The sequence below is a fragment of the Gopherus flavomarginatus genome, chromosome 19 (genome assembly GCF_025201925.1).
Source record: "Gopherus flavomarginatus isolate rGopFla2 chromosome 19, rGopFla2.mat.asm, whole genome shotgun sequence".
NCBI classification, from domain to species: domain Eukaryota; kingdom Metazoa; phylum Chordata; order Testudines; family Testudinidae; genus Gopherus; species Gopherus flavomarginatus.
Genome location: NC_066635.1, coordinates 12728936 through 12751722, shown reverse-complemented (window position 1 = coordinate 12751722; position 22787 = coordinate 12728936). Strand labels below are relative to the sequence as shown.

At 42.7% G+C, this 22787-nt stretch overlaps 1 protein-coding gene across 5 annotated transcripts; it reads left to right on the top strand.

Annotated features, from left to right (window-relative positions):
- The first annotated feature begins 47 nt into the window (after nucleotides 1-47).
- On the top strand, nucleotides 48-20392 carry PSPH (phosphoserine phosphatase). Of its 5 annotated transcripts, none has more exons than XM_050929662.1 (7): nucleotides 48-199; nucleotides 1065-1174; nucleotides 13171-13326; nucleotides 14344-14478; nucleotides 16363-16508; nucleotides 18093-18241; nucleotides 20239-20392. In XM_050929662.1, the coding sequence occupies exons 3-7, from the start codon at nucleotides 13187-13189 to the stop codon at nucleotides 20347-20349; spliced, it is 681 nt and encodes a 226-aa protein (XP_050785619.1). In that variant the 5' UTR covers nucleotides 48-199; nucleotides 1065-1174; nucleotides 13171-13186; the 3' UTR covers nucleotides 20350-20392. The 5 variants fall into 5 exon arrangements, with proteins under 5 accessions (XP_050785619.1, XP_050785618.1, XP_050785615.1 ...); XM_050929661.1 differs by having other exon boundaries at nucleotides 13168-13326; XM_050929658.1 differs by lacking the exons at nucleotides 48-199; nucleotides 1065-1174 and adding an exon at nucleotides 4632-4890.
- Nucleotides 20393-22787: the final 2395 nt, after the last annotated feature.

Sequence of the window (22787 nt, the reverse complement as noted above, 5' to 3'; positions counted from 1 at the left end):
TCCGCCGCGCCAATCCCTCCGCCCGCATCCCATTGGCCAGGCCGAGCCGGCTGCAATACCATTGGCCAGCTCCCTTGTCATTCGTTCCCCGCGCCCGCCCCCCTGCAGAGGCTCTCGCGGCCGTTTGAAGCCGTTAATATGCAAATAACTTAATCACGTGCGCATACTTTTATGAATATACGCAAGATCTCATTAAAATGTAAAATCTTACTACTGTGGAAGCATGCCTAGTCATGTACGATTGCGACTCTCATTATATGAATAACTTCATTAATATGCACAAACTAGCTTCTCACAGTTTTAGCTATTTGTATGCAATTCAAATAATGAACATGCCGCTAGGTCACTAATAGGTGTATTACGTAGTTAGCAATGACAATCCCTCAGTTACTAAAATCACAAACTCGCCTGAGTTTGAAATTAGCCAAGTTTTTTTTTAAATAGTGGATTAATATTTAAATTAGCTCGATTAATAAAGATAAATGCAATATTTCAAACTGCCTTCTTTGCTCTCGCTGCTACTTGATGTTCTGCTCAGAGTAATAAACAAATGTCCAGTATAGCCAGTCCCCAATGTTCAAAAATCATGAGTCAGGCTCCAAAAAAATGTGATCTGCTTGAAAATCCTGAGATTTCAAAAATAATAAAATTAGAGTTTTTCTTTTTATTTGCCTTGAATTCTGAATCTTTAGGGTTCCCTTTTTCAAGATAGTCTCTGTAACCATGAAGGCTCAAACTTGCTTGTTTTAGATGAAAGCTGAAATTCTCAGGCACTCACAGGACTTCAGGAGCTGGGGCTTTAAGAAAAACAACAAATATTGTGAAACTTGCATACTTGCAATAAAATCACGAGAGCTGGCAAGACTGATTGTCCTCAGTGGAGTGTTTTGAAACCAATTTAACAATTATACCTGGCCACTACTTATTGGTGAGAGAGCAGGATAAGGGAGTTTTGGGAGACTGGGTTGTGAATAATAGAGATAGGTATGGGAGCCTGAGTTTCTATGCAGCTGAAAGGTGACAACCTGCTTGGGTTACTGACTTTTTGACTGTTTTTTATGCAGTTGGTGTGTGAGCTTCAATGGGAAATATATCAGCATGTTTGGACCTCCGTGGTTTTGCTTAGCTGCTGGCAAGTTATTCTAGTGAGGAGCCCCAAATAAAAAAATACCAGGTAAGCTTTCTTTCTTATTGTATTAATCTTTTCTTTTAGAAAATTAAATATTCTAAAATGCAGGAAATTGCACTTGGTATCTCAAAATGTACTGTTAGAGGGGAACCCTGGAATTCTAATTTTGTTTGTCTACTCCGTGTGTGTCTAGCTACAGGCCCAAAGAAAGACTGCACACATGGCTTTTGGGATCTCTGTCCCCATATATCCTGCAAAGGATAGCTCAGTAGTTTGAGATTTGGCTTGCTGAACCCAGAGTTGTAAGTTCAATCTTTAAGGGGGCAATTTTGGGATTTAGTTGGGGATTGGTCCCCCTTTGAGCAGGGGGAGGAAGTACATGACCACCAGTCCCTTCCAACCCTGATATTCTATGAAAGGAGACTCCACACTCCTGAATCTTCCACATATCTCTGATACTCTCCACCAAAGAATTCCACAGTCCAAGAATCACACCCAAACATTTTGACATGCACCTTTGATTAATGATGATTAGCAGGTCTAGCCTCTAGCTGTAGCATGTACAACGCAACCAGCCAATAGAGGGCAATATAGTCAAACACACACATACATGTGCACACATATGATCACCACAGACCAACCACACTAACTATCCTTCATATTATGCAATTTCCAGGTCTATGATCTTTTCCTTTGATGATCCCTGGAAAGGAGGCAGTTGTATTGCCAATATAGATAAAAATGGGTCAGTGTCAATATGAATCCAAGTCACGGCTGAAGCCATCTGTAAGGCTTTCTGGTTTGGCCCTGCCCCAGCCCTGGTGCCTAGAGTGTTCAAACACTCAGGAGCTATTTCAGACAGGGAGCTTTGATTTAGTGCAGGAAAAAAAAATCACTTTTTGGTTTTAGTTAGAGTTTTGACGTGTTTTATCAGAAAGAAAAGCCAACTTCAAAAGAAATCTAACAGCCCTTAGTTTAAGTCACTATCTACACTTCTCACCAAATGGGGTTTTCTCAGGAGCCTCAAGGAGTTAGTGTCCAATTCATACTGACTTTCAAGGGAATTGAGGGTGCCTAACTCCACTAGGCCCCATGAAAATCTAAGCCACAAGTCTCTGTGCTTCCTTCCCGGACCACACATTTGAGGGCTGCTGTTTCAGAGTACTTTTATATTTTTAGGGCAGTTGAACTCCCATTTTGCAGCAGTCTTTTAGGGAGAAGTGCAAACCCATCCATTCATAGCTCATTTTCATTTCAGTTGTTGAACTGTTGTGCATTTAATTTTTAATGTACGATCAAAATATAAGGGCAGATACTTGCTGGAGTAAATTGTCCATTGAAGTCAGCGGTGCAGTGACAATTTACAACAACTGAAGAACTTTCCTATAATGTCTAAATGGATGAAAACCTGTCTATTAAACCCATCTAAATCTATTGAAACCAAAGGTGGGATATTTCTATTTGAAGTATTCAATAAGAATTCTGTTGGCCAAATTATGCACTCCTTATTCAGGCAAAACCTCATTGGGTTTTTGGGTAGGAACCATTTCTCTCGTCTTTATCTGATTCAATTTGTCCAGCATCGAACTGTGATTAATCCTTGTTTCTAAGCCTGTTTAAAAACACAATGTCCTGACAAAGATAAAACTAATAAACAGGATCAGACTAGACATTAGATATCTCAGTGTCACTCCAGTAGGGGGTTCTGGCATAGGAGTACTCTGACACAAGAAGCTACACATAGATGCTCATACTGACCACTGATTATTTAAATATTGTTAATATTTGAAACCACAAGGATGACGTAGAAGGAGGCACGGATAAAGCTTGTGACTTTAACTAATCCACATAAATTGGAGGAATAAGGTTGCCAGAATTGCAAAACAGCTGATGCATGAAATGTGACTGGCTCTTGATAATCTTTTCATAAGGATGCCAGTCACAAGACTGCCCATCAAGAAGTAAATAAATGGAGCTATATCAGCCACAACAGCTTTCCTACCTTTGAATATAACCAACTTAAAAGGAGAGACTTTTTTTGTTGTTGTTGGCTTCCTGGAGCTAGTCAAAAATTTTCTGATGGAATATTTTACCACTGGAAAATATTGATTAATCCAAATCGAAACATTCTGCTGGAACGTGTCAATTTTGGCAAAATTTAATTAACACCCCCCTTCCCCGATTCAAAATGAAGCATTTCAACCTTATCTGAATGGAACATTTTGATTTTTCATTTAAAAAACAACTTTATTTCAAAATGTATTTTAGATTACATTATACACTATAACATTTTAAAAAGTTAAAATAGAAATAAAATGTTTAAATTTTAGCTAAACAAAATATGTACAGTGACCTAAGTCAGAATTTGTTGAAAATGTCATTTTGCAAGAAATTTAGAAATTCAATGTTTCAATTGTTCCAATTCAGAACAAAAAACAATTTTGAAATTATGCAATTTCCCATCAATGGAAATTCCAGTTTCCACACAGCTCTACTAACAATCCAGATTATTCATAAAGAGAAATCCACCCTCTAATTTTGGAAACCACTATAATTTCAGCCCATAATTGAAAATGCACAGGAGTGCCAAAATAAAAGACCATACGCTATCTTCTACATTTGTTTAACATAGTGTACATTTGGAGTGATCACACTGATTTATATCGAGCCGCTCCAATTTTATATTGGTGTGAAGGTTGAGGCTTGATCCTTCAAGATGCTGGGCAGCCTTCTGGTTTTGATACAGCAGAGTACCTAAGCATGTGCTTAACTTTATGATTGTGAGTAATCCCACAGTTATCTCAGTTTACATCAGCTGAGGATCTGTCCCCAAATCTCCACAGGTACCTCACAATTCCTTCCTATGCTTCTCGGCCTCGTGGCTGAGGGGTGAAAACATTATCTAAAGTTGTATCAGAGATGTCTACTTTGGCCTGTCAATCCCTGTTTAAAGCAAGTTCATCTGAACCATGCTTGAACTGGCCAAGCTAATTTAGTGAAAGCCTCAGCCTAGAAGGGGGCTACATTAAACTTCAAATAGACCAATACTTCTTACATCTCTTTGGTACCATGTCTCTCAATTCAGATGAGAATGGAGACATTCCTCAACTCCAAGCTGGACAATTTAAGGGGTCAGATCCTCAACTGGTGTAAGAATTCTTCTGTTACAAACATAAACACTGAGTTATCCTTAGTTCAGGGGACAGCCTTCGTAATCGTATTCCTTGGGGGATTACTGTGCATTACCAGGGACAGTAACCCTGGACCACGGCACCTAACATCCCTACCCCCACCTCTTTGTGGTTTTGTGCCAAGCTCTTTTGCTTTATTTTGCTGAGGCTTTAGAACCCTCATAAATGTCTGCAGCACAGAGTGACATACATTAAACGAGCAATCCCTCCACCTCTCCTTGCAATGCTCTCTGTGCCAGTGCCGGTACATCCTTAGCCAACCAGGGAGCTAGCAGGGCTGGGCTATAGGGGCTCCTCCTCCAAAGGGGGAAGGATTGCACCTCGCTTTCCTGAGCCTGTCAGCAAACAGCTGAACATCTCTAGTTTCATGCATGTAACGATTTAAAAAAAAAAGTAGCTGTGCTTACTCAGCAGATTATACAGAGCTATTTAGAAAATGCACCTTTCTTCCTGATCAGTCCGTACCTTTGTATATATATGAGCAAAGGTCCCAGCTGATCATTTCTTTTCCTGCACAGCCAGGAGGTTTCCAGCAGCAGCAGCAACAGCAGCCACGGGCAGTACAATACTGTAAGTCACCAGGACTGTTTTTTTTCTCTGTTTAGAAGGGGATGTCTCTCTGAAAAATCATATCCATCTTGCTCCTAATTTGTTTTCTAGCACAGACAGTATGTGATGGATTTGGTTTTCAGACCCCTCTGGGTATTTTTTGTTGTTGGTATGATTGTGTTCTCACACCAGATGCAGTGACAGTGAGGTGCCGGTTTTGCCACAGGAGCATAAATGAATGATGCAATCCTATAGAGGAGAATCATCATCACTTTGCCAGATGAAAGCACTACCCAAAAAGCTGGAGGGGGTCCTATGTTTATGGCTGTATCATTTGGTCTCCTTTGCCTTTTCTTCATCTATTTTTTATAAAGTATTGAAAGCAATTTACCCCTATGCATTGCTGTCAAATGTCAACTGACAGTTGCAAGAAACCCATCTGTTGATTCCAAATGCAAATACTTATTTACATTGCTTCCTTTAAAGCTGAACTGAAAATCAACAAGTTGAAGCAGGCTCAGTGATACTAGGGCACCAAAAACTCCCAAGAACTATTATTTGGTCTTTTCATGTAATTACTACTCATAATAATTTGCTCAAATATACGTCCTTTCATCTGAAGAGCTCAAAGTGCTTTTCTAGCATTGTGAATTAAGCCTCACAACAACCTTGTGAGGTAGGTATTTGTATTCCCATTTTACAGATAGAGGAATTGAGGCACAGAGAGATTAAGTAATTTGCCTCATCCTAACATGCAGCCCAATCCAGCACCAGTTGAAGTCAATGGAAAGACTCCCATTAACTTCAGTGGGACTTGAACCAAGCCCCACAGTACATAGCAGGGTTGAGACTAGAACCAATTACTCGTGACTCTCATTTCTCTTTAGTTCACTAGAAACAATGTAGTACAGTAAGAGTTAATTTCACACCTGTGCCACAAACTAGGGATCAGTTCTGCCAACGGAATTTACTAATATCTCAGGATTGATTCTGTTCTCACATACACAGGTGCAAACAAGGAGTAACTCTTTTGAAGTAATTGATATTACACAAGGGTTAAACCAGTGTAAGTGAGATCAAAATCAGGCCTCTTGTGCAATCCATTACTATTGATAAGGCGTTTACAGTTTCACTGAAGAGGAAAGGGGTGGGAAAGTGGGAAGCACCAGAGACTGTTTGTGAAGTGCACCACAGCCCTAATGCTCTGTTTCAGGAGGTACTTTTGATAACTATTTCACTAAGGTTGAGTTGATCTTCAGTTTTTTTTTATGGCAACAAGTGCAAATGCAACAAAAAGTGACAATGTGGATGGGGATGGGTAGCACTTCTGAAAACTAACGTATGATAACAAGTGAAGTGAGATTGGGATGTTGATTTTGCGATCTCACTAGGCAAATCAATGCCTAGTTACATCAGGCTAGAAATAAATGCAGCCAGAAAACCATATGGCTTCTAAACATCATTCCCTTTTTCCTCTTGAAGTATTATTTATCAGACGGTTTGCTTTTCACAATGTACAAAACATTCTTCCTCAAAGGATCAGAAAACTGGAAAGATTTCAATTATTTTCTTTAAACAATAACATTTTGCACTGCATAACTGCTACTCCTCATCCACTGGCTCCATCACCGCTAGGTTATGTAACAGAACTCATCTGTAAACTGTGGATGTGCCAGTGCTTCCCCTGAGTGTCCTGGCAAATCCAGAGGGTTGTGGAAAGATCTGCTTTCCCTTCCTTGCCACTGTGAAAGATTATGGCAAAATAAATTTGTTAGTCTCTAAGGTGCCACAAGGACTCCTTGTTGTTTTTGCTGATACAGACTAACACGGCTACCACTCTGAAAACTGCCTTCTTTGTTCCTCTTTTTTCTTCATCGTTATCTTTCCTTTCCCTCAACTATTCTACTTTGCTCTTCTTTCTGATTCTCTGAACCTATATTCTCTTCTCTTAAATCTTCTCTGATCTCTCCTTTTCCACTGGCTTCTCTTTCTCATTTTCTTCTTTCACCTTTTTGTCCATTTTCTTCCATTCACTTAGACTTGTATGAATGCTTGCTGCATGGAGCCTTTCCAAAGCTGAAATGACAGAGTCAGAAGTCTAGCCTTCCTTGCAGAAGTCAAATGCAGTAACTCCTCGCTTAACGTTGAAGTTATGTTCCTGAAAAATGCTACTTTAAGTGAAATGATGTTAAGTGAATCCAATTTCCCCATAAGAATTAATCTAAATAGGGGGGTTAAGTTCCAGGGAATTTTTTTTTGCCAGCCAAAGAGGGACCGAGCCAGTCTCTGAGAGGGACCAAGGGACCCACTGCTGAATTGTTGCTGAAGAGCCCAACGTGCTGTCCCTTCCCGCATATGTATGTGTGTGTGTGTGTGTGTGTGTGAGAGAGAGAGAGAGAAACAGAAAGACAGAGACACGCACTTTGTGTGTGTGTGTGTGTGTGTGTGTGTGTGTGTGAGAAGGAGAGAGGGAGAGACAGAGAGCTATGCCTTGTGTGTGTGTGTGTGTGTGTGTGTGTGTGTGAGAGAGACAGAGAGACCTGCATTGCCCCTTTAAGTACGCTGACCCCACTCTAAGTACATGCCTTTTTAAGTATTGTAGATTAGCAAGCTGAGACAGCAGCTGATGCAAGCAAGCTCCCTCCGTTCTGAGCCCTGTCATGTGCCCCCCCCGTGGAGATGGGGTACATGAGCTGGGGGAGGGGGACACCCTGACATTAGCACTCCTCTTCTCCCTCCCACCCAGCAAGCAGGAGGTTCCTGGGAGCAGTTCCAAGGCAGAGGATAGGAGCAGCACACGGCAGGATTAAACAAAGACTGTGAATGGCTTGCCAATTACAAAACCAGTTTCTCTTCCCTTGGTTTTCACACCTCAACTGCTAGAACAGGGCCTCATCCTCCCTGATTGAACTGCCTCATTATCTCTAGCTTGCCTGCATATATATACCTGCCCCTGGAAATTTCCACTACATGCATCTGACGAAGTGGGTATTCACCCACAAAAGCTCATGTTCCAAAATGTCTGTTAGTCTATAAGGTGCCACAGGATTCTTTGCTGCTTTTACGGATCAGACTAACACGGCTACCCCTCTGATACTTAAGTGAGGAGTTGCTGTGCTAGAAAGAGGCAGGCTTTTCCAATTTGATTTACCTGTACCTTTCACATGGAGATAGGCCTAACTGATCTTAGTTGTGGGAATTCATCCTTTTCTGTCTATACTGCATAAACCACAGTGCTAGTAGATTCTCTTTTTCACAATGCAACTGATCTCTGTCAGCCTTGGAAGATTACGTAACCATGGGTCTCTGGAGTAAAGCCAGACACGTGATAGTTCCTGATTCTCTTCTACTTGGAAGTTTGACAACGTTTTCAGTTCTCCTTCCACTCTTTTTGAGATCTCATACACTATATGTGGGTGCAATGTCCAGGTCTTTATGCTCATCTGTTTCCAAACAACACCCACTTGTGAATAACCTAGCAACTCCTTCCCTGGGCAGGCTGTGCTCTTAACTGCTGTTCTCCACCTCATTTGAGGCACCGCCAGAGAGAAAGGTGCAGAGCATTGCTTTCAGTGCTGGAGAAAAGTCAGATTAGAGACCACCTCTGTCTACTTCCTCCAGTGTCTCCCCTCCGCCCTTCCATGGGTTTGTGCTCTCTTTGAAGAGGTTCTTAATGGGTGGGACATGACCCAGAAGTGGGTCCCCAGGGGGTGCTTGGTTGGTGTGGCAAAATCACTAGGTCAGGAGGGCCCAGTGGAAGTTTGGGCTGATGTTGTGACTGCTCTCTCTGCCCCTCCCCACCCCCTATTGTCCCGTACCAGTCACAGGACAGCTCGGTGCTCTACCTGCTCCCCTGTTACTTTCAGTTCCAGGGCTAGGGAAATGGCTTCAAGATTCTGTGAAACTGGTTCTGTAGCCCCTTGGAATGATTCTTCCTAACCCTAGAGCTCCTGCAGCTGTGCAGGCATGGAGGACAAAAGAGGATGGACCCCACTTCACCTGAGGTGTATCAACCCTCACCAACTCCAGCAGCATTGGCTATACCTACTTAAGAGCCCCTCACTGCAGTAGCATCAGCCTCCTACCCCAGGCATGCTCTGCACCAGCTGCCCCACCCCACAAATCCTCCATCAACACCTTTTTGATCAGCAGCCCAAAATGCCCCAACAATTAGTCCATGACTCAAAATCCTACCTGTAGCGTGTGGTGGGATACTTTTCCAGAGATTTTGCAGATTGCAGGCCAAAGGAGATTAGAAGCATCTGCTCTTTTTTACAAATCCACCTCGGATTCTTCTCGGGGATCAAGATCATACCGCCTAAGCGTCTCCTTCCACCAAGCATGGCCTTAAAGTACTTTCCAAAGAGTCACTGCATGTAATAAAGAGAAGGAAGTGTGGGTCTCAGTGGTGGCTTCACAGCTGGCATCCATGTTTTTTCTCTCCATCCTATATCCCAGTCCATCAAAGTCAGCAGTAATGGCTATGTCACAGCAGGGAATGTCCAGAAAAGGGAGCAAACTGGAAGGCTGATCCCAGGGATTGGCAGAATCCAGTTGGCACCCATGATTAGGGTTTCTGCCTATCCCAGTTTTCACAGGATAGATCAGATTTTGAGGAGGCATATCCTGAAATATATTTCAGGCTGACACTACATTATCACATGGCAATGCTGTATTGCCACAGGATATTTCATCATGGTGTGATATTGCAATGCAACCGCATGTTCTCACGATGTAACATGATAACTTTGCATAAGGATGGATCAGCACTGGGACATCATAACACAAATGTCATGCCACTGTGATGCAGCATGTTTGTCTGGTAGGGCAAACTTTAAAACCAGCATCTATATCCAGGGCTAAATTCTTGATGGACTTCATAATTTTTCCGCAGACTAGATTTTAACAGCATGCTATCCCAAAAATGTCAGTACAGACTCTTTTCAATTCTATTGCTCAAGCACATGTCACAACACATGGTTTTCCAACTCTGCCCCAGAGTCAAAGCAAAAAATTCCAGTAACGGCATGACCAGGCAGATATGAAGTCAATTTCAAGTTAAGGCTGATGCAATGTAAACCTGGAATTCAGTCACATACCCACTCACTGTGAAACTGCAGCTTAGTACCAACCTGTAGGTATTGCAGGGAGGTTTATGTTTTATTCTTATAGCAAAAGTTTCTTTTGCATGCCATGATCATGTAATATTATTGTATTATGTGTTCTTTATCCAATTGCATATGTGTAAGTGGTGCATCACAGAAAAGTACATGATGATGTTCCTACTCCAGAGAGCTTATAGGCTAAGTGCTCGGGGCAGATTGAAGTTTACAGTCTTCCCTGAGTGAGGGGCAGTGCGTAGCTGCATTACCCCAGAGTCAGAGACCAGTCCCTGCTTCTCCGTAGTGCCCTGAGAGAAGTTGGCTGCATCAGCCATTTTCTTGGCACAGGTTACTCACCCTCCACACTGGTTCAACTGTGCCAGAACTCTGCCCACTCCCAGCCCACCTGCATGGGAGGGGAATAGCAGCCCCGCAGCACCGGCTCTCCCCATACCCCTCACACTCCTACTTATGGGACAGATAAGTGCAGGAGGGTATATACAGCCATTTAATCTACTGGCAGGGCAGAGTGCCATAAACATGCATGGGGTTTTACAAAACACAAGGATCCTGCTCCAAGGAATCTCACTCAGACAAATGCCAATATATGAGATAACAGTTTACACACATAGCCATAGAGACATGGTCAGGCAGAGCTCTGTAAGAAGGCTACTGTTTAGGAAGGAAGTGAAGAATAACTCAACCAATTGAAAATGCATTGGGAATGTAGCTAGGGTGGATGCAAGTACTCAAATGGGAGTTCTGTCACATGACTGGGCTTAATGCCCCTTTCACATGGAAGAGGTCTTGGGACGGATAAGTGAGCAGGATCTCATTCTTTGTGTTTCATCAGAGGCTTTTATTTCTGAGTCAGAGTCCTAGCAAAGTGGGGTCCTGGTTCCTGACTCGGTTTCCTAGGTACTGTGGTTATACTAAAGGTAAAGTATAAATAATGTGGATCTAGATCATGACGAGCTCGTTACAGTCAACGGAAGTGTTGCTCAATTAAGGACTGCTGAATTTGACCCTAAGTTCTTACTTGGTTTTTAATTAGCCTTAGATAAAATTTGTATCACTTTCCTGGGAGCTTTGTCCGAGAGAAGACTGAGTAATAAATGAGTGAGAACTTCAGGATTTAGCCCAATAATAATAGGATGGATTTAAACAGCAGCTTTCCTTCTGAACATCTCAACTATGTATAGCCTACCTATAGAGGGGCAAATAGTATTAGCCCCATTTTATAGACTGGGGAACTGAGGCCATTTCTATACAGAGAGTTTGAAACAGCAATAGGTCAAAGCACACGATGGAACTTGTAGTGCATGGCGGCAGGGTCCACACAGCCAGTTAGTGTGCAGCACGCTAGTGCTCTGTAGATTTACACCCCCACTTGCCGTGCACGACTCTATAGGCAAGCCCTGAGACACAGAAAGGTGAAGAGATGTATTAGATGTCACACAGAGGTACACTGGCAGCATGGGAAATAATAATAGGATTCAGGTTTCCTGACTCCTAGTCCCCTATTCACTATTCAGCAATGCTGTCTCTCAGTTGCTCTCAGTCATACCACCCACTGTCTTTAGAGGTCTCCCATCCAAATACTGAATCAGTTCAATCCTTCTTAACGTGTGACATTTACCAGGCTCATGCCACAAGCAGGTATATTTGCAGGCAAGGTGGCGAAGAAGTTGACAGTGAGTTTTCTGATATATATCGGGCAGAGGTGAGGAGACTATCCTGAAAAAATTAAAACACTTACCCCACTGCATGCACTGGCAGCTGTTTTAACCATTCCCAGAGCCAAGCACTTTCTTACAAAATCAAAACATCTTTTACTTTAAAGGTGCCCTTACAGAGCTGGATGTGTGATGATCAGGGCCTCATCTCCACTGGCATCTGTGAGGAGCCCAAGTGTAAGAAGTATGTTTTAAAGGGACAAGAAATATGTTCTCTGTGGGAACCAGCCAGGTCCTCTGTAAGGAGCTGCAGTGCGTCTTGCCATCAAATTATAGATGAATACACAAGAGGCAAACAAATCTGCATACAGTTTAGTGTGATGCAAAGAAAAGATGAAGCTGTGTGACATGACACCAGATGGCAAGGCATTTTCCCTTCCCCCAGGAAGAACAGGGAAGATTCAGGTTAATCACATACAGGGATGTATAGTAGAAAGTATCGGTGATTAGAAAACAAATCAACCCCAAAACAAACCAGCCAAACAATACCATCTAGGGTACAGGGTAGGTATAAAGCTATAGCACTGAGTATTTCTCCCAAATACAAACCGATTGCTAAATATGGAATTACACCTTGCCTATAAAGAGAACAAGCACAAGGTGATTAGTGTGATAGTAGGAAAGCATTCTTATGCTGTTTAATACCCAACTGCAAATCCTGTGTTTCTGATCTGCTGAATTAACTGTGCCCTACACAGTCAAGTGAACAGATACAAAAGAAAGGGAAAGCTAGTGTATTTCAGCAGTTATTATGCGTCCTGACCAGCTGAGTGACACTTTCAATTTCTAATTTTTAAACATAGTCCAGGGAAAAGGTTGTGGTTTCATGACATTGGGATTGATGTGCTGGGTCAAGTTCACTGAGATCAGGAGCATAGTAGGATTTATAAAAGAATTATGATTACTGTCTGCTGGGCTTAGGCAGAAACTTCGCCTCTGGCAGATTAATCCCTAACTGTCCTTTATGTGATTTCTTGCATCATGCCCTGGAGCATTTAGCACAGGCTTAGATGGACCAGGGGTCTGATCCTATACCCTCTACAAGTCCTTGTGGTGAGAAGTCTTGTTCCCTTAGACCTGAGAGGGTGAGCTGGAATTTAGTGTCACAATCTCTGCAGGAGAGCTGGATTCAGAGAGTCGTTGCATTAAATGTCAAAACTATAAGCTTGAGTCCTATTGGAGCATCAATAGGCAGCCCCTGCCAAGAGCGAATCAACAGCTGAGCCAAATCTCCACTGTCCAATGCCAGCTTTGAACTCAGACTGATCATCAGCAGGCAGGCACCACAGAGAGTAAATCAGTAACTGACCCAGGTCTTCACCGCTGCCCACTCTCATTAATAAGGGCTGGCTCTACGGCTGCATTCTGCACTAGCTGGCAGATGACAGATCAGTTTCTTAGATGGCTCAACACAGAGTGCAGTGCAGTGACCGGCAGAAAGAACTTCTCTTCTCTGGCAGCAGGAAGCTTCCCAGAAGGATGGCCTCCCTCTTGGAGCTGAAGGAAATCTTCCGCAATGCCGATGCAGTGTGCTTTGATGTGGATAGTACAGTCATCAGAGAAGAAGGAATTGATGAGCTGGCGAAGTTCTGTGGAGTTGGGGATGCTGTGGCAGAAATGTATGTACACAGTTTGGTTATTTATTTAACAGTCAATAGCAATCAATAGTAATAATGGCTCAGCTTCATCCCTGGCCAGTGGAATTACATCAGGGATGAAGAGGTTAAAGAGGATCATAGTAATAATAAATAGCTTCAATGAATACAGGAATAACTTACCGGTTGGAATTGTGGATATATGGGGCCTGAGCCAACGTTCATTCAAATCTGTCCAATGAACACCAGGCCCCTACTTTGTTAAGGGGCTTTTAGTTAAACTTTGCAAAACAGTAGCACAGCTTGGTCCCTCTTTTTTGTGAAAGAAAGAAAATACATCTTGGGCCATTCTGAAGCCTGATGTTGCCCACATTGGTGCCAAAAGCCAAACTCCCATTTACTTCATATGGAGCAGAATCAGGCCCTTACTTAAGGAATGCTGGTCCAATATGGAGAAATAAAATAAAGATGTCAGCTGGGTTAGCCATGCTCAGGTACAGCATGATGTCAGAGCTATCTATCTGCTTTGCCTCATGGTCCTCCTAAATCACAGCATTTATCTTTAGAAGTATCAATGATCCTCTTCCACTGAGCTTGCGGAAAGTGTCTGTTTGTGGATGCTGTAAATATATATATCTTACAAACCTCAGACTTACTGAGTCGCCAACAAGTAGTCATCAATCATCAGTTCAGCTCCACCTCTTTTTAAAGCTCTTTGCTGCTCATCTTCTGTATTTTGCCCAGCAATACTGGCCAGATAACTTCAACTTGCCATGTCAGAGTGCTCTCCCTATTTGCTCCATTGTAACTAGAGGCGGATCTGAACTGCCACAACATTTTTGGAGGGGGATTTGAAATCTGGCAGCAGTTCCTAAATATCATGCAAATTTCTCAGCTTGTACTTTTTCAGGATGTGCACACAACAGAGCCTAGAACTAATTGCACTTATGAATAATTCCTCTTCAGTTAAAAGTCTTTGTAACATACCATTTCCTGTGGAGTGTTACTGATTTGCATGGATTTGTTTGGATCTCAATTTAGGACACGGAGAGTTATGGGAGGCTCCGTGACATTCAAAGCTGCTTTAACGGCACGACTAGGACTTATACGTCCCTCCTGGGAGCAAGTGCAAAAACTAATTTCAGAACATCCTCCTCAGCTCACACCGGGCATAAGGTAAGATGCTTTTCAAGTGAGGCTTCCAAGCCAAAGAAGACCAGATGCTCAGCTGGTGTAAATCAGCATAGTTGCGTGAAGTCAGTGGAGTTACACCAGCTGGGGATCTGGCCCAGAATGTTTTCTGGCTTGACTTTTACATGGTATGTGATGTTCAAATTGGGATGAGTCCATTTCTGCGGACAAGTGTCCACATCAAAGCAAGCACCATCTTGGTTGATGCTAAGGGGCATCCTCGTTGGCAGTCTCAGCACACAGGCCAAGGACTGAAAGGTTATGGACAATGATCTATCCCGTCACCTTTAGAAGTGGTCTTTCGAGGTCCGGGGTGTGGTCCTTTGATTGCACTGCTGTTGGCCTAGGTGTGTATGTTCTGGAGATATAGAATCAGACCATGTGAAGTGCTGGGGGCATTCAAATCCCAGGACTGGGCCCATCTAGAGGAGTCTTTTCTTCAAGGCTATCAATTCATTACTAGAGTCACAAACAAAGTTTTAAATAAATTGGGGCTCAGAGTAAGCACAACTCATTTTAACCTAACAGGTATTTTCTACCCAAAAGCAGTAAGTGACTGAAAAAAGGCTTTTATTAGAAAACTGCCCTCCTAGCAGGCTCTAATACTGAACAGTGTTGTGAGAAGATATTGCATCTGTGTTTTCTCCTTGAACTGAAACACAGATTTGTTCTCTCTGTATGGGCAGCAAGAACACAAACAGAACATTGTGTCTTTGGAATCATGTGATTCTCTTCTCTTTACTTACACTCACCCTCTTCCTTTTTTCCCTCCCCTTTCCTGTTCACACAGCTCCTCTGCTTTAATCCTGTATTTTAATCCTGTGTTCTAGCACTTCCTCTCTTGCTACCACCTCTGCTGCTTTGCTTTTGCTGCGTGTTGGTTTTTTTTGTTTTAGGGCTAGATCCTGCAATGAATGCCTTCTTTTAGAAATCATAGAATATCAGGGTTGGAAGGGACCTCAGGAGGTCATCTAGTCCAACCCCTTGCTCAAAGCAGGATCAATCCCCACCCAGATTTTTGCCCCAGATCCCTAAACGGCCCCCTCAAGGATTGGACTCACAACCCTGGGTTTAGCAGACCAATGCTCAACTCCCATTGTCTTCAAGGACTGGGAGTGAAATTCTTTTGTCTCCAATACAGCTTTTGGTGATTCCTATTCTGTAGCTATTGCCTTTTTCTACAGGAAGGCTGTTGCTGTCCAATGTTCCCTAGGAACCATCCAGCAAGAGATACAGCTCAGGGTCAGTCAATCCAAAAGACCAGCTTATGCTTTAGATAACTGTTAGGATATAGATATTCAAGCCTGTCTGCAAAGGCCTATACTTTAAGAATTTAAGTGTATTCTTATTACTCAGCTAGTTACAAAGGTATAAAAGAAATTAACAATAACTTTAAGCACATTCTCTGTGCGGCTTGGTGCTGTGGACTCAACCGCCTATATTGCTTGCATATGGTGGATGTTTTTGATGGACTTATCCTCCCATTCAGGAGAATTTCTCGGCTGGATCAGTTCTCATTTGTTCACTGGGATTGACCTGAATGTGAAGAAAATTGACCTGGATGTCAATAAAATCAGTTTCCTGATCCACTAATTTCTGAGCAACTAATTGCCAGTCTGTCTCAGTATAATACAGATTTGTTATAGCTCCTTTCATACAAACGCTACACGAGCCTGCAAAGGAACAAGGGAAAGTGTAAGGCTGCACTAAAGTATGGTATTGAAATCCAACTCCTGACTAAACAAGGCTAATGCAAATTGTAGTCCGCTTTGTTAATGAACAATATAATTGGGATTCCTCCTTCCCTCTGTTATTTCTTGGTCTTGCTAGATATTCAGGGCTGGTTGTTGTGTTTTCTTTTCCTATAAGGGAGCTGGTAAGCAGGCTTCATCAGCGAGGCATCCAAGTCTTCTTAATATCCGGCGGGTTTCAGAGCATTGTGGAGCATGTCGCTTTACAGGTGAACATTCCAACAGCAAACGTGTTTGCCAATAGGCTGAAGTTTTACTTTAATGGTAAGATGTGATTGTGGCTCTTTTTTCTACTCACTGACGGTCACCATTCACTTCAAGCTGAAGTAGGATCATGGGCTACAGTGGCTTAAGAACCTAATGGAAAATCAACACATTGAAATGTGGTCATGTTGCTTCTATGAATGGCTTCTCTGAACTGAGGTTGATGGTTCTCAGTCCCGTTTCTTGTGATCGAGCATCCACATTATAAAGACCATCTCTACAAGTGGCACTGATTGTCCCTTGTCAGCCGTCTTAGCAGAGAGGCCACGGAGAGCGGCATGGAAACTGAACTGCCCAGGCACCTCTAGAAGAGGTCAGGGTTAAGGCAGTTTAGTGACATAAAAGCATTTTAAAAGTCACAGGACGTAAGACAGAAAATGAAGCGTGGGTTCCAGTAGTGACTTTATAGCCACAATCCATGTTCTGCCAGAACCATCCAGCCTGCATCGTCTCAGTGCCAGTTCGGGCACAGCACCAGGCAAGGAAATTGTGAGCCACTCTTCTTTTTCTCTCTCTTGACATCTGCCAATCAAACTCTGGGGAGTGTGCTGTTCTGTGGACGGAAAACTGCAGACTGCTGGGCTGTCAGGCTGGCAACTTTCTCCAGCACTAAGTCATCTCCCTGTCCCTTCCCCCAAACTCCTTCTTCTCCCAGAACTCCCCTCTCTGCTCCAAAGAAAACAAATCCAATTGAAACAATTTCTGCCCATACAAAATGGTCTTTGGAAGCCATTGTTTCCCCTGAGATAATATAACCCGCTAGGGTAAAGAAACAAGCATGGGAAATACCCTACTAATAATGATAGTTGATTCAGTCTATTGTGTGTCTAGAATAAAAGATCAATTTTTTTTAACTACGGGCTGTACTAGAGAAAAGCAGCAAATGTTGCGCTCCTTTGCACGGCAGCGGAGGCGTAGGAAAGTCACGTTCTTTTACATTCTTGCTATGGATTTGATAAGATTTCAAGTCAAGGTTAAAGACTGTCTCATTAATAACAACACAGTTTCAGTTCTTTTAGTTTCTGCTTTCAGTGACTTTGGGGTAAATCCAGAGTAAGTATTGACTTCAATGGACTTGACTTCAGTGGAGTAGCTCTGGATTTTACATCAATGTAACTGAATAGAATGGGGCTCAGTGGGTCTCATTATTCTTACTTATGCCACTGATTTTAATGGGGTCACTTCTGAATTACACAGTGACAGTGTAACCGAGGGTAGAACCTGGCCCAATGCATCTGTGAATTTGTGGAATTTTTTGCCTTTTCTCAGCATTCAACATTGTGAAAATATTCACACCTTTGTGGCACTGTAAGATCCACAAAGTGATTTAGGTCAAATCCTACAGTTTTTAATGCATGCTTAATTTCCAGTTAATTCAGTGGGGGCTTTATGCATGTAAAGCCTTTGGGATTGAGCCCTAATTAGTATTTTCCTAATGAAAAGGCCTGGACAATGTAAAAATCCCTCTTGATTTTTAAGAAGTTCATTGGTGTCTTTCCTAGGTACTTGTGATTCTCTGCAACCCACTGACGCAATTGCACATGCTGCCCAAGCATCTAACTCCTCCTCCCCATATGTTTTTAGGAGAATATGCAGGGTTTGATGAGACACAACCGACGGCTGAATCAGGTGGAAAAGGAAAGGTTATTAGTCATCTGAAGGAACAGTTTCACTTTAAGAAGGTAGTTATGATTGGAGATGGAGCTACAGACATGGAAGCATGTCCCCCTGCTGTGAGTATCCAAGAACTGGATTTCCCCATTAAACAAATGCTTTCTTATATTTATATATATAAAGCAATGTCAAGACCCCATCTGTTGACTGTTATACAGTATTTAAGGGGGATCGTTAATGCCTTTCAATCTATTCTGAAACAGTATCTTGTGGGTTATTTGCAGCAGCAAAGGCTGTGCCAGAGATCAGATTTCCTGCCTGACACCAAGAAGGGGATATACTGATGGGCATTCACCTCACCGTGTCAACAGGCAGTGAGATCACCTCATGGTGGAACAAGGGATCAGGCCATTCACTCGTTTACCCCTTTCATTCTGGGTGTGGGTCACACATGCACACTTACCGTGTCTCTCTCTCCTTTTTGCCATTTGAGCAAACACCCACACCTGCAGCTGAGGTCACCACCTCCCTGCCTCTCCAGCCCCTAATATGAGAACCTGAAAAGAAACATCATAATCCTGTTGTTACCTTACACTCATCACTCTGCCTGTAGCCCACCCAGGCTTCTCTTCTGACTGCTCCCTTTGGCTCCTTGACCCACTCTCAGCTCCTTACCTTCTTTCATGTTGCACTTGGAACAGACTTGGAAGCCAGCCAAGCACAATCCCTCAGAAATCTCCTGAAAACCCTTTAGTGCCACTAAGCAGCCCACTAATGCCTTCCAGCTGGTCTGGACAATATTGTTCCGCTCCCAACCTGCCTTTTAGACTGTAGCCAGCACCTCCAGATTTGCAATCTTTTCTTTGGCATTGTTTACTTTTTTAAAGGCATTGCTTGCACACACACACACGCCACATCTTTTGTCAATGTAGCTATTACTGTTAGTATCATGGTGCTTCTACACAGATTCCATCAAGTACCAGGATCCCAACCTGGGCCACTGATTTATGGTGCTTAGGAAGCACGCTCCTGCCCCCAACTGGTGCGCATGCTGCCTGATACTAGCAGAGCAAGAGTGCTAGTTTGATGGGTTGGAGGGGTGGATACCAAGTTCCTTTCTTGCACCAGAGATAACTTCTCAGAGGGATGGAGCAGACACCTGACACCCCCTCCCCCGAACATGGCAGCTCTCACAGAACTGGGAATAATTTTAAAAAGAATTTAAAAAACAACCTAAAAATTAAAAAAGTGCCTTTTTACAGTAGATGTGGATGTAACTTGCAACCTATCATTATAGTCAAGTACCTTGCTAGAATACTAATGCTCTTGCTCTGTCAGAATCAGGAAGCATGTATCTTAATGTGGACCTGGGATGTGCTCCGCAAGTACCATAAAATCAGCACTGCAGTATAAGGAACATGCCTGATGCTAGTTCCAAGCGCCAGTGCTTGTGTGATTTTATTATTTTTAATGCTAACAGTGTACATCTTGGCAGCAAGTGCATGCACTGCGATTCCAGATTAATATTTGTTTAATGCCTTAAATATCTCATGAAACAGCAAGAAGTGAAAGTTTAAATGTTGCATTTTCATTGATCTAGATTGTCTAGGCTCTGGAAATGATGATTGTTCTTGGTTAATGATTTGAGCCAAGATTGGTTAATGATTGCATTTGGTATCTGTCACGCGCGGTGAGTGGAGTTAAAATAAATAGCAGAGGTATAATTGAGATATTGTGCATAAACGTTCGCCTGAGATCTCCTACTGGACCGTTAGGAGTTCAAGGTACAGTAGCAGCATAAGTCACAGGAATCGTCCTCAGATTTTTCAGTAAAGTCTCAGATGTGAATGACGTCAATGTCACGAGGTATTAGAAAATGACCCTGCTCCCATGGCAAAATTCCCATTGACTTCAAGGGTACAAGATCAAGCCTTTGATGAAATCCATCCTAGCAACAAACACAGAAAAGCAATTTTTTTTTTTTTAGTGAGGGGGTTTTGCTACAGTGTGAGGATAAACTTATTCTTTTTTAAAAATTGAACATATTTACACTGAAAATCCCCATTTCATTAGTGGAAAGCTTAATATACAAGCCTATTCATTTCTCTTTTGCTAGGATTGCTTCATTGGATTTGGAGGAAATGTAATCAGGAAACAAGTAAAGGAGAAAGCCAAATGGTACATTACTCACTTTGATGAACTGCTTAAAGAACTGGAAGAAAGATAAGTTCTACAGTAACATAGTAGTTTTATTAACAATTATAGTATATCAATATATACAATGCAATTAAACATATTTTTGTTTGCACAACTGTGTACTGAATTTTTTTGTTTGAGTTTAATGCTTCCAGATAACTTCCCGAGATGTTCCCTCTCATACCTGCAGTTCAGATTGCAAATGGTCCCATTCCCATATATTACCCAAACATTTGCTAATCAGAATTCTTGTGGGGCAATGGCTGCCTTTTATCCGATAATCTTTTCCAAGGTGGAAAAGTCAATGGATTCATTCACTGGCCTATCACAACTGAAGACCCATGTTAAGAATTTATTGGCAAGTTAATAAATCAATAGTCTGTGATTCCTTTATAATGTATGTTTCTTCAAATCACCAAGGGCCCCATTCTGCTACCTTCATTCAGCTTGAGTAGCACCTTACTCTCCCGCAGAAGGGTCAGATTTGCTTGGTGCATGACAGGGAGGGAAAAGCATTTGCTCCCTGGCTGCCGTCTGACCTACATTAACTAGAACACCATCTGGCTATGGTCCCTTATAGATCACATGCTAGCTGAGAACTGGCCAATCAGTTACTTTGCCTCCTCACTCTCCCAACCCCCAAATACTGGCGTGGGTAGATAGGGCAGCTGGCACAGGGTCCAGCTATGCTGGCTGTCCATCAGTTGAGAAGTCCTCCTGCTGAGGGAATTCTCAGCTGGCCTGAGTGGTGCAAAGGAACCATTTCAGGGTGGAGAATCCGGTGCCATGTTTTTGATGTGCATGCGTTTGCCTTGTGGAAAATGGCGAGAAACGCCACACTGAGCTGAAAATCTGCTTTGGAATGTGAAAAATAAGCCGCTGCTATTTGCTGAAAAGCACAGTCAGGGCTCACAGTTCCAGCAGAGGTGTGCCATACTTAGTTATGTGATGTACAACTAACTGGGGGCACTGGCTAGACAGTTTCAGAGGTCACACCTGAGGGTGCAATTGCTTGCTCAGCGGGAACGCTTGTTGGCAACTCTCTTAAAAGTTCAGATTTCACATGTCCACTTACAGTGGTATAGAAAGGACAGACAAATGTATGCAGCGTAGTTGTAGCTGTGTCATTCCCAGGACATTAGAGACTCAGGGTGGGGGGTTTGGTTCAATAAAAGATATGCCTGAGACACAAAGTAGGGGAAGTAATCATAGAATATCAGGGTTCCAAGGAACCTCAGGAGATCATCTAGTCCAACCCCCTGCTCAAAGTAGGACAAATCCCCAAACAGTTTTTTTCTTTTCTTTTTAAAACCCTGTTCACCAAATGGCCCCCTCAAGGATTGAACTCACAACCCTGGGTCTAATAGGCCAATGCTCAAACCACTGAGCTATAAGTGAATCACTTTCTGTACAAAATTCCAAAATGCCACATGAAAACAGTCTGGGCGTCAGTTTTCCTCCAAGGAAAGCTGAGCATACTATCACCAAAAATTTGGGTTTCTTGGCGACTCCTTTCAAGTTGGTTCTTTAGCAAGGTTTAGTTGATTAACACTAAGGAGTAGCTAAACCCAACAAGCTGATTTATTTTTGAAAAGATCGTTCCAAACAGACCTTTATTAGTGAGGGCTGACTCAGAGGGCAACATCCCCTCTGCTTAATAAATCTGCAGCTGTACTCTAGCAATGGGCATGACCGCAGGCTGTTTACTACAAGACTCTTCAGCGGCCTACAAAAAATATTCTCTTAAATTCATCTTGAAGGAAATCTCAGCAAGTTCCAAGAACAGCTCACGTACAATAAGTCTTTTGTTTGGGTAGGAGCGTTTGAATAGGGTGAAAGAAAGCTCTTGCTCTTGCTGTTATTCAGGGTGTTTCCCTGCTCTCCTCTCAGATGCAGCTGTAGAGTTTCCAGGCACGAGAGAACATTTTGTTAAGATATCATGACAAAAATCTAACGTTCAATACAGCAGCTCTGGCACTCACTCAGGCCCTGACTCTGCAAACAGTTGTACGCATACTTAATTTTAAGCATGAGTAGTCTGCTTGAAGTCAATGCACTAATTTAAGCATATGGAGAACGATTTGTATGACTGAGGCCTCAGTGTACCTCTGAAATTCTTCTCCACACCGGTCACTATGATTGTGAGTGGAAAATGGAAGTGTGGATTGGACCGGATATTTCACAGGGGATCTTCAGGTGTGATTGTTTTGAAAAGTAAGAAAACCGTTCTCCATTGGGCAAACACCAAGCCACGTCTCTTCCTAGGTGGAATCAAGAATTATTATTTAGCTCAGTAAGCAGGTGGCTCTCTTCTCCTGGCTGACCTCTTTGCTCTCTAAAGCACAGAGTGCTAATCAGAGGCAGTACGGCAGTGAGACAGCAGCAGGAGGAAAATTTCCACATCACAGGTAAGGTGCCAGTCCCACTGCATACAAGATGCATCACAAAAGTGCCCAGGAAAGTTTTGGG

Excerpts from the sequence above, each read along its gene's own strand:
- PSPH (XM_050929657.1), top strand. The coding sequence starts at position 13,109 with ATGGCTCAACACAGAGTGCAGTGCAGTGACCGGCAGAAAGAACTTCTC. Across the intron at positions 13,327-14,343 it reads GGGGATGCTGTGGCAGAAAT|GACACGGAGAGTTATGGGAG; the intron begins GTATGTACACAG and ends ATCTCAATTTAG. Across the intron at positions 18,242-20,238 it reads TGGAAGCATGTCCCCCTGCT|GATTGCTTCATTGGATTTGG; the intron begins GTGAGTATCCAA and ends CTCTTTTGCTAG.